Source organism: Monodelphis domestica, chromosome 3 (assembly GCF_027887165.1).
Source record: "Monodelphis domestica isolate mMonDom1 chromosome 3, mMonDom1.pri, whole genome shotgun sequence".
Lineage (NCBI taxonomy): Eukaryota > Metazoa > Chordata > Mammalia > Didelphimorphia > Didelphidae > Monodelphis > Monodelphis domestica.
The window spans coordinates 86,860,418-86,872,789 of record NC_077229.1 but is presented as its reverse complement, the minus strand read 5'-3'; the positions used below and the strand labels follow the sequence as shown (position 1 = coordinate 86,872,789).

The 12,372-nt window shown below is 37.8% G+C and overlaps 1 protein-coding gene across 6 annotated transcripts in view; it reads right to left on the bottom strand.

Moving 5' to 3' along the window:
* The window catches only part of FZR1 (fizzy and cell division cycle 20 related 1), a 98,334-nt gene that overhangs the window by 28,385 nt on the left and 57,577 nt on the right, over nt 1–12,372 (bottom strand). For all 6 annotated transcript variants that reach the window (XM_056822390.1, XM_007489181.2, XM_007489180.3 and 3 more), the window contains 4 exons: nt 5,206–5,331; nt 4,736–4,799; nt 4,423–4,550; nt 1,801–1,883 (listed from right to left, as the gene is read on the bottom strand). In XM_056822390.1, the coding sequence (XP_056678368.1) occupies nt 1,801–1,883; nt 4,423–4,550; nt 4,736–4,799; nt 5,206–5,331 (401 nt within the window). The remainder of the gene's footprint in view (nt 1–1,800; nt 1,884–4,422; nt 4,551–4,735; nt 4,800–5,205; nt 5,332–12,372) is intronic.

The following is a 12,372-nucleotide window of genomic DNA, read 5'->3' as shown; positions in this document are numbered from 1 at the left end:
GAATTTATTATATTCTTTAAAGAATAAGTAGTATGAAATGGAGATTCATAGTTTCATATTACTGCTGAGGCCTCTCTAATCTCTCTCTTTTGCCTATTGTTCAAGTCTAAACATTCCAACCTAGTGCTTAAGGCTCTTTATTATCTAGTCCAGTCATAAGCAAACCACAGTTAAGGGAATGTGGCTCCTCTGCCTGGTTTTGTACCGCTTGAAAGCTGAAATTCTTTAAAGAGTTTTTCCTGTAATTAAAAATAAAAAAAAAAGAAATCTTTGGCTTAAGGGCAAAAATAGGTTAGTGGGCCTAATTTGGCCTTGAGGCTACAGTTGGTGAACCCTCTTAGGTCACACTCAACATTACTATTTTACTAATTCCCAAATACAAAACCTCCACTCCAGTCTGTCTGTCTCTCTCAAAACCCTTATCAGAATTCTGTCTTACAGCAGAAAGAGCTAGGCAATTGGGATTAAGTGACTTGCTCACAGTCACACAGCCAGGAAGGATCTGAGGCCAGATTTGAAGGGCATTTCTGCACTCACTTCTGTCTTTGCTTCTCTTCTTACTGTTTTTGCCCCTTGTTTTCTCCTCCTTTTCTTTTTTCTTCTTTTTTAAACCCATATCTTTCATCTTAGAATCAATACTCTCTATTGGTTCCAAGGCAGAAGTGGTAAGGGCTAGGCAATGGGTATAAAGTGACTTGCCCAGGGTCACAGCTAGGATGTGTCTGAGACAAGATTTGAAGCCAGGACCTTTTTTCTCTAGGCCTGCCTCCTTTTCCTCTTTATATGCTACCAATTCTATACATTTCAGAGCCTTCTTCCTTAGAATCATAATCTCAGTTCTTTTGGGAAGTGATTTTCAAGATCATCTGGTCTAACTTCATTTTGTAGCTGATACAGAAATGAGAAGTGATTTGCCCAAGGTCATAAAACTATGAGTGACAGATATAGGATTAAAACCCAGTGCTCTACACCAAACTATATTCGTAATAACATAAGACCAAATAATTTCTCCCTAGCAAGTTTTATAATTACACATAATGCATAATTAGTACCTCATGATTTAATGTTATTTTCACAAACTGGTATAATTATAATAATAATTTATCAACTTGTTAATTCACAGGACCACAGATTTACTGGAAGGGATCTTAGAGAGGCCATCTAGTCCATTTTCCTCATTGAATAGATGAAGGAACTGAGGCCAGGAAAAATTAGGTGACATCTTAAGATCACACATATTAGATGAAATAGTTAGCTGGCAGATGCTCAAATATGCATGTCTTTTCAAGTAGGCTTCAAACACTTCATGGGTTAGGACTATTCCACATAATGCTACATAAGACCATTTTGCAACAATATCAACAATACAATATTGTCAAATCTTCCCATCAATATAACTACTAAATGTTTTAAAAGTTTTTTTCATCTATTACCTTTGAAGATAATTCCCAAACACCCCTTATGTCACTACTAAACAACTTCCTCTAATGTTATTTCATTTGTTATCATTTCATAGACCCAATCAAAGCTGTCAGGCCCTTTTTTTTTACTCACACAGTACCTAATACCTAATTGTCCTAGGGCTCTGTAGATGCTTTTCTCATAATCACCTTGTAAAGCAGATGTGGACTGTCACCCCTTACCCCTATTGGTGAAGAATCTGAGATGGGAAAAAATCTATCCAGTGGTACACAGTTAAGACATGTCAGAGCTAGGCCTGAAATCCAGGCATCACTCAGGGAAAGCCTGTGGAGTAACTGACAATAATTTTATTCTTTGGTTGTAGAACTGGACTCATACCTTTTGTTGCTGACTGGAGACAAAGAATATGGAGAGACTTCATTGCCATCATCAGGACTTGAGCGTTTGGTGCTGAGGGAGTACTGAAGAAGGAAATTAAAGGAATATATACAACAAAAATGACAAAGGCTCAACAGATCTGGAAGATTATCTACATATAAACAGAATTACAAAAGAGAAAAGCAAAAAGAAACTTTGACAAACTAGGTGTTTTCAATTTTACTACTGATCTAATATAATTGAATATAAGCATCTTGAGATCAGAAATGTTTCCTATACATGTCTTGTAACATCCAACATTAAATGACTGCAATGCTATAATAAATATTTTAAACCACCTAATAAAGATGTTTACAGTCCCCTCCTCTCAATCCTAGTGATTTTATTGAAATCAAACCTCTTAATTTTGCAAAGAGGACACTGATTAGCACTGAGTTATCACCTTAAAGGTAGTCAAAAGGGCAGAGGAAGATGAAAACCAGAGAGGTGTGACATGGCTGTGGAGTACCTAACCTCCTACCACAAGAGGTGGGCTACAGTAAAAAGGGCATTGGCTAGATGGTTCAAGACCTGAGTACTAGTCCTGGCTCTGCCATTAATTTATCATATGACCATGCATAGGCCACTTTTTGTCTGGGCCTCAGTGTCTCCATGTATAAAAGTAGAGGACTGAACATGATGATTTCAAAGATCCCTCTCCTCCCAGCTCTGACATTCTATCTTATGATTGCAAGAGACTCTAATGCAGGAAAATTATGCCTATGTGCACTGAAAAAGAAAAGTTGGAAGTGATGTATTTTTATTTGCTTAATTCTACTTCATTCAGAGGACGCCCCCTATGGAGACTAGCTATGAGTAAATGGAATGGGGTAGAGCCATAGGGAATAAGGCTGACTATCCCTCTCAGACTCAAGAATCTTCAGTGATATTCTACTAGCCTCTAAGATAAAACCCAAATTCTTCATCTGGGCATTAACCCCCAGCCTCTGTTGCAATATGCCTTTTCAGTCTTATCTTACACTCACCATGTAAGTCAAACTGAAATAGTAGCTATTCTTCAAACCTAACATTTCATCTCCAGCCTCCTTGCATTTGAATAGTTATCTGCTATAGTTATAATATACTACACCTCCAACTCTACCTCTCAGAATCTTTATCTTCCTTCCAGGCCTCATAAACTCATGGGCCACTTTTGCCAAATCTTTCCTGATCTCTCATAGCTGTTAATGTTCTCTTTCTCTTTGGAGAATAGATAACCTTGTATTTCCTATTCTTAAGAAATGCAAGCACCTTTTAGTAGAGACCATTTTGAACAGAACTGAAAACATTCTGCACATTAATCCTCTGTTCTAGGGCTTTCATCTAGAAGGGAAACATGGCTTACCACCAGCTCCATTCAATTTGGGGATAGTGCAAGCAAAGTCCTTTCATTACTTATTGATTTACAGTGCTAGCCTATTACCAATATCATTATTTTCCCATTACTTATCAATAAGCATTAAAAAAAATTTTTTTAATTGATTAATTTAGAATAGTTTTTCCATGGTTACATGATTCATGTTCTTTCCCTTTCTTCCCTCCCCCTCCCCTGAGCTGATGAGCAATTCCACTGGGTTATACGTGTATCGTTGTCCAAAACCTCAATAAGCATTTATTAAGAGTCTGTATGATGGGGGCAGTTAGGTAGCTCAGTGGACTGAGGCCCAGAGACAGGAAGTCCTGGATTCAAATTTGGCCTTAGAAACTTCCTAGCTGTGTAACCCTGAGCAAGTCACTTGACCTCTACTGTTCTTCTGCCCAGGAATCAATACATTGTATTAATCCTAAAATGGAAGATAAAGGTTTTTACTTAAAAAAAAAAAAGTCTATATGGTGAGTGCTGGGGACCCACATGAACAAGTGAGCTAACATCATCCTTCAAGATAGGGCATCACAGTCAGCCTTGATAGGTATGTTAGCAGCTGCCTTCCAAAGACTCCCTTCTTCCCATGTGAAACAGTGACCCTTCAGAATGGGTCTCCAGAAACCATGCCCCAACCCGCTCAGAGTTAATCCACTAAGCCTGGCACTACTTCTCTAGGTCTAAACTGTCTGGACTAATATGTAAGTAAGTACAAGCTCACCTAATCCATTATATTTAAACTGCCCCAGACTGTTCTTCTCATTCTATTTAGCTATCAATCAGGAAAAGCCAGTCTACCTACCAGAGACATCTTGACATATCTCATGCTACCATGGGAGTCTCTACAGTCTTCCTTTCCCCTCATGTCAACACCATCTCCCTATTCCAGTTCTTGCACTGGGAACAATATTCAACTTATTATCATTTCTACTGGAAAGGGCATGTCATTTTATTACCCTATGCTTCCATTCAAAATCCCTGATTACCACTTACTAATATGGTTTTTATCTTCCTCTATTAAAATACAACCTCCTACAGGACAAAACCTATTGAACAATTGTATATGTTTAGATCACCAGCACCTAGCATAGCGGCTGCATGTAGTGTATATTCAATAAATGCTCATTAAGACAATCTATATTTTCACCTCCTTCTAAAACCTACAGGTAAATCCACAGGGCAAGACATTCGACTTAGTCACTACTGCTGCCTGAACTTACGGTAAAGAGGCTCTTTTTCTCTGGTGTGGAGGGCTGTAGCCTTCGGTCCTCTGTCTGAGGATCCTGGACTTTCTCAATCCCAGCTCCTAGAAGCTCATTCTTTAACAAGGCAGAATAGGCTAGGCCATCTGTATGGACACAGGATAATGTAAGTACTGAGGCAAAAAGTACAGAGGAAAGATAACCTCCCACCCAGGGTGAATAGCAAAAAGCTCAAAACTTCAAGATGTTTTCACTGGTGGCATATCTGCTACAGGTGTTTCTTGGCATACAACAGAAAACAATGGGTCAAGGTGATGATTAAGTTTCCAACCTTTGCCGTTATCCGAAGTAGCATCTTTTGCTTTCCGATTTTGACTGGGTGATTTCTCATTTTCCTGAGGTGGAGAAGAGGAAAAGATAATGGTATGAATTTATCTTCTTCTTTCCATTTAATCTATTTGTGCATTGTTGTTTTTGGCTATGATTTCTGCCAATTTATTAAGGGAGAAGTATAACACCTCTGCTGGCTGAGTGTTCAGCATTAACTGCTAAAAACAGTAGGGATATGATAACTAAAAAAACATTTACCAATTCAGTCTCTGAAATTTTTTGCCTATTCTAGGCTATATAGTCTATATCATAACAGAGGAAACAAATAAAGGAAATGCAAATAAAAATCCACCTTATTTTAACCAATTTGGTTCAGTTATTGCTTATTTTTGTTCCCAGGCAAATAATAATCAATAAAACTGTAGTTATACCCTCCACTCATGACTTTCTCAAAGCTCTTGTGCCACTCACATTTATTCTATGGAAATTAATGCTCCAGTTGGCTCCAGCTCTAGAAGGTATAAAGCGGTCTCCATGTTTGCTGGGAGAGGACATGGGAGAATTGGAAGGTGTCAAAGTTCGTCTCATCTCAGCAACCTGGAATCATAAAGCCTGAGTCAGTGAGTAGAATTATTATAAAAAAGTGAACTATTTCTAGTTTACAAAGCCTCTCTGTCATAATTACCCTAGGAATAGGCTGTATATGCATCGTCATTCCCACTAATAGAAGAAACAACTGAGGTTCAGAGAGGGTGAGCAGGTTGCATGGGTCAAATGACTAGGAAGTAGAGGACATACCTAGATGAAAATTTGTAGGTTGCTTCCTCAAGCACTATATTCAGAGATCTCCTTGCTTTGTGCCTTTGCACAAACTGTTCTCTCTGCCTGGAATGCTATTCTCTGTTCTCCCCAAAGGCCTGATGAATTTTCAGAGGATCAGAAAGCTATTAAAGGGGTCTTAGAAGTTATCTATTCCAACCCTATCCCTTTGTAGGTGAGGTAACTGAAGCATAGAGAAGTCAGGTTGCTCAGGGTCTGAGAGATAATAATAATAGCCAAGATTTGAATAATAGCCTGATCCTTTGATTCAATTTAATAAAATTCATTAAGCAATTACACTTCTCCAACTTTCAAGGCCAAATTCAGCTGCTACCTCTTGCATGGAGTCTTCTCTATAACCTCAATGAGAAGAATGTCTTTCTACTATGCTCTCCTATAGGACTTACTATCTGTAACATATACTTGGTGATTATGATATACTGCCCTGTAATATAAAGTTATCTGTTTCAATTTATTCTCTCCTCTACTTGCATATAAATATTTATAGAACAAGAACTACTCTTACAAGTACTTTGTACAATAATTTAAAAAAACTTGTTGAGGACTAAATGAATAATCTGCAAGCTCCTTCTGAGAGACAAAAATCATACTTGAACCATGAACTAACTATATCAGAGCAAAACAATACCAAAAAACAAAGCAAAAAAACCCACCTCTTTCATTAGGACTTCGTATAACAACTGAGAGGTAGTAATGTCTTCTCAGAGTCCAAATTTACCAAATGTGGAAATTATTTCTGCCTAAATTGGTCTCTGACAACGATTACATGGCTAGCTTTTAACCCAGTGGTCTGAGAAGACAGTTACTGTAGTTAACTATTTCATTTAACTTAAACTATGCCATTGGATATTGATTGTTTTTGGAAAGGAAGCAACTTTTGAAATCCAAAAAAAAGTTTGCAACATTACTTAAGCTGTTGAGAGAAAGCACGTTTTTTTCTCCTTCTGGTTAATAGTAATAGATAAGAAAACTTGTGTTGAATATGCTATGTGAAACAAAGATGAATAATTTACCTAAAACCACAAAGAAATGCTTTTTTAATAGCACAAAATCATAGCATGTTAGTGCTAGGAAAAAAAGAGTCCTAGTAAAAGAAAGTGACTTAGTCTCTTGTTCACCAGGTGTGATATCAAGCACAATAAACTTCTCAGTGTTTGATACTGGTTTAATACTATTTTTTAAAATTGTTGATAATTTTAGCAAATATCCTTTTAGCTTTAATTCATATGAAATTTTGGGATACTTTGCCTCCTTTCTCTTCCTCCTCCTCTCTTTCCCCAACTTTTTCCCTTATTGTATTCTTTTTCCATTCCTTTTCTTCTTTTTAAGATTATCTAAACATAATAAACAAAACTTTCCATAGTACCTTGTTCTGAGAGAACAAGGCGCCGTGGCTGCACAATGGAAGGCACCAGCATGGTGAGTGGCAATCTCGGGGAGGGGATTCTGCACTGTGTATACTGCTGCCTGGTATAATGGTGGTGGTGATGGGCCTGTGCAAGGTGCGACAGACCCATCACAGCCAGCACTGTAGCCTCTGCTATCTCAGACAGCGGTATACAGATTTGTTCACAGGTTTTGTTTTGTTTTTATAGTCCAGCCCTCCAATGGTCTGAGGGACAGTGAACTGGTCCCCTGTGTAAAAAGTTTAGAGACCCCTGCTCCAGATTTTGAGAATTATGTTCCTGGGAGTTTTTACTTTGGAATTTCTTTCCCAAGGTGCCTGGTGGATTCTTTTAATTTTCATTTTGCCCTCTGATTCTAAGAGTTCAGGGCAGTTTTCTTTCATGATTTAGAAAAAAAATATTTAGCTTCAATCTTACAGAAGGGCAAGGGCTAGGCAAACGGAATTAATTCATTTGCCCAAGGTTACACAGCTACAAGGTGTCTAAGGCCAAGTTTGAACCCAGGTCCTCCTCTATCCACTGAGCCACCAAGCTGTCCCACTATGATTTCTTAAAATATAATAACAAGGTTCATGTTTTGGTCATGGCTTTCAGGTAGTACAATGAGGATCTCTCCTTATTTTCTGAGTCAATTCTGCTTCATACAAGATTCTTGACATTTCCCCATTTAAAAGAATCTTTTTGACTTTGTTTTAATATTTCTAGTCTCATGGACTAATTATCTTTTGTTTGGTTCACTATAATTTTCAGGGGTTCTGATTTTGTACCAACACTTGTGCTAAGCAATGAATTTTCTCTTTTTAAGTTTCTCTTTAGCTCTCATTTCTTTTCCTGTTCTATCATTCATTTATAATATTTTAAACTTTGAAGAGTTCTTATATCATTTTTTCAAAGAATGCTAATTTATCTTGTGGGCAGTTGTGTTTTTCTTTTAGGCTTTGCTTGCAAGTATTTGGAAGTTGTTCTCCTGTACTGGGTTCATGCCTTAGACATTCTTCATATAACTGCTCTGTTTACTGATTTTTCCAGAGATCTATATTGGGCAATCTAGCTGTGGCCTAGCTGGAAAGCTTTGTGGGCAGAGTCCTCAATCTCAGACCTTTTGGGAAATCCTTTTGTCCAAATCTAGGGCTTCAGACATTGATTCCTTGTTCCCAAACCCCTCAGGGAGGACAGTTGGACTAGGGGCCAGGACCAAGTCTGTATGTCCCCACATTGCTGGTGTATAGTTCAATGCTCTGAATATCAAGTCCTTGCTCTTAGATTTTTTTTTTTTATTTAAAAATTTTTTAATACTTTCCTTCTTTCTTAGTATGAGTTCTTTTTTTTTTAAATATATTTTATTTGATCATTTCCAAGCATTATTTGTTAAAGACATAGATCATTTTCTTTTCCTCCCCCCCCCACCCCCCATAGCCGACGCGTAAGTCCACTGGGCATTAGATGTTTTCTTGATTTGAACCCATTGCTTTGTTGATAGTATTTGCATTAGAGTGTTCATTTAAAGTCTATCCTCTGTCATGTCCCCTCAACCTCTGTATTCAGGCAGTTGCTTTTTCTCGGTGTTTCCACTCCCATAGTTTATCCTTTGCTTATGAATGGTGTTTTTTTTCTCCTGGATCCCTGCAAATTGTTCAGGGACATTACACCACCATTTATGGAGAAGTCCATTACGTTCGATTATACCACAGTGTATTAGTCTCTGTGTACAATGTTCTCCTGGTTCTGCTCCTCTCGCTCTGCATCACTTCCTGGAGGTTGTTCCAGTCTCCATGGAACTTCTCCACTTTATTATTCCTTTGCTTGCTCTTAGATTTTTGAAAGACCCCTTGTTGCTGACCCAAGCCTGGGGCTAGGCCTATGGTTAGCTCTTATCTTGAAATTGTTCTAGCTAGCAGCTTTGAGCACTGAGTCTATGATCCTAATCCACTTGCCTTAATTGCTTGTAGGCTGAATTTGTTATCTTGTGCTGGAAAGATGACCCACTGTAGTTTTCCCTTCTAATTTCTAATTACTTATTGGTCTAGTGTTCTTCATAGATCATTGCTGAAACAGGTATGAGGGGAGGCCTATCTTCCTATAACCCCTCTAACATTGGCTATTCCCATCTTTTGTCATCTTTGCCAATTTGCAGGGTGTGAGGTAAAATTAGGCTTTCTTTTTCAGTTGGTGCAAGGAACAGAGTGCTGGACCTGGACCTTTGGAAGACCTGAGCTCAAATCTGACCCAATACTGGCTGTATGACCCCAAGTGAGTCAGTTATTCTTTGTTTGCCTCAGCTTCCTCAATTGTAAAACAAGTGTAATAAAAACATTTATTTTACAAGGTTGTTTGGGGATCTAATGAAATATTTGTAAAGTGCATAGCACAGCACAGTAACTGCTTAATAAATGCTTGTTTTCTCCCCTTTTTCTCTTACTATTCTTCCATCTTGGCTTGGTCTTTCTTTTCCAAATCTTTTTTAAATGCTCCCATTTCTTTTAAAAAACTATTTTAAACTCTCTTTTTAAAAAACTCTTGCCTAATTCTTTCAGGAATTCTAGTTGAATTTGTGTCCAAGCTGTGTTTTTCTTTAGACCTTTCTTGTGGATATAAATATTATTTTTTGAATTTATGTCTTAGGCATCCCTGTCACCATATGTCACCAACTCTTTGTGGTGGGAGACTTTTTAAAAAATTTGTTTACTTATTCTATCAGTCTTACTTCATAAACTGAAAAATTGTGTAAAGGCCAGACGTACTTCAGGAAGGAATATCTGAGCTTTGCCTGGTTCTAATTTGTATTTTCTGGAGTTCTGTTGCCTTCTCTATGGACTAAATCCTGTGTTCTTCAAATATTTGAAGGGTGACTCAGGCTGGGGACCTACACACTTTCAATGATCCCAAAAATATCTCATCTGGGGCAAAATGTAACCATTCCCCTTTTAGTATGAGCTCAGCAAGTTCCCGATTCCCTCTTCTGGGCCTGGACAAAGACAACTGTGATTTGCCTCAGTTGGAACTCCAGTAAACTGTTATTGGCTTTTGGCACCATCAGCACTCTAAGTTTGGAGTAAAAGAATTGCAAAAACCCCTCTTGATCTGAGGTCCCTATCTTGGTAATTAAGCTGAAGGTTTCAGATTAAGCTGGGAGGTTGGATTTCAGACCATACTCTGGGAACAGAGCTACATAGTATCTGTTTGCTTCTTTTTCTGCTTCTTGCTCAGTACAGAACCTCAGATCATAAATGTTCCTTCTCTGATCTGTCACCCTGAGGCACAAATGTCCTCAGTCTGTGCTGATCTGTGACCCATATCAGGGGTATGAGCAACAGGGCTGCTAGGTAGTACCTGTCCTGCACAGTGTTAGGTTTGTGCTTCATCTGGAACCTATTCTTGTCCTTGTGTCAACCAAAATCACCATATAAAAATCTGGACACACAGTCTGTGAATAGCTGGCTGAAGAATTAGAATGACTATACATGAAACCTTTGGGATGAGAACTATGACTGACTATAATTTCTGAAACCAGTGTTGCCTTTTAGTCTGAAATTTAAAAGCTAAGTAACTGAAAGAATAAAAAAATTCTAATTTCCCTTTTCTGTTGAGAGCCAATGTTTCTATAGTTAACAAAGTGTTTGTTAAAGCTCAAGGTGAGGTCCTATCAGGTATAAAAATAAATGTCCTTACAAAACTAATTACCTAGTTAAGGAAATGATAAACACATACTCACATACACAACTTTTTAAAAATATGCTTCTGAACAAAATACTTCTAATCTGTTGCACTTTGGTATCTTTTCATTCATAAGAAAACACTTTCTGATGTGATTTCTTTTCTCTATTCATTATCTGACCTAGCAAAAGCTGTCTGGCTATAAAGGACATTTTCCCTTTAGTTTCTCAGATTTTATGTTGTACCCAATTTTGGAAAATCCCCCAAAAAAGACCACCCCCCAAAACCAGCATATTACAAGTGCCTTTAAGTAGCTTGGTTGTAGGGGCAAGCTAGGTGACTCAATCAAGAAAATTCCAGGCTTGGAGATGGGAGGTCCTGGGTTCAAATCTGGCCTCATACACTTCCTGGGCAAGTTACTTAACCCCAACTGTCTAGCTCTTACCACTCATCTCCCTTGGAACTGAAACTTGATATTAATTCTAAGATAGACAGGAAGGGTTTAAAAAAAAAATTACCTTTGGCTTGAAGTCAATCATGTATACTACTAGGTCTGTTTCCCAAAGAGATTACAAAAAAGGGGAAAGGACCTACTTGTACAAAAAAATTTATAGCAGCACTTTTTGTTGTGGCAAAGAACTGGAACTGTAAGGAATGTTCATCAATTGGGGAATGGCTGAACAACTTGTGGTTTATATTGATGATGGAATATTATTGTGCTAAAAGAAATAGGCAGGATGGTTTCAAAAAAAGCTAGAAAGATCTACATGAACTGATGCAGAGTGAAATAAGCAGAACCAGGAGAACATTATATACAGTAGCAGCAATACTGTGCAATGACAATGATCAACTCTGAAAGACTTAGCTACTCAGAAATGAAATGATCTGGGACAATTCTGATGGATCTATGTTGGGGGATGCTACCTAATTCCAGAGAAAGAACTGTTGGAATCAAATACAGGTCAAAGCACATTCTCTTTCACATCAGTTTATTTAGTTTTATTTTGGAGTTGTGGTTTTGTATAAGTGTGTTCTTCTTACAACAATGACCAATATGGAAGTGTGTTTTGCATGAGAATACATATATGGTCAGATTAAATTGCTTACCATCTCCAAGTCAGGGGAGAGAAGGGAGGGAAACAGTTTGGATCTTATAATTTTGGAAAACATATGTTGAAAATTATTATTACCTGTAATTGGGAAAATATCTTTGAATAATAAAAAAGAAAAAGAAAAGGAATCCTTTTTAAAACATCCTGATAGTCATTTAGCTTTGGCTTGCAGAATTCTAATGACAAAGAATCTGTTCTTCTGTACAGATAGTTTATCAAGCCAAAATCTGCCTTTCAGCAATTACGACTCTAGCCTCTTAGGCTGAGGAGAGTAGTCTAACTTTCCATTCACAACCCTTCAAATACTTGAAAAGACAGCTAACATGAACTGCCTTCCAAGTCTTTTCTTCTATAGGGTTAGCATCCTTAGTTTATTTAATTAATGCTCAGATGGTCTATTCTCTAGTCCTTTTATTATTCTAGGCATCTCCTTCTAAACATGCTCCAGCTTATCAATGCCATTCTTAAGATGAGGTTCCTAGAACTTTAGATGGGTTAGCAATTAAGAGGCATGAGCTCAATATAAGGGGAAACTTTCTACCAATTAGCTATCTAAAAAAATAGGATGGGCTGCCCCAAGAGTAGTGGATTTCCCCCTCACTAAAGGTTTTCAAGGAAAGAGCAAA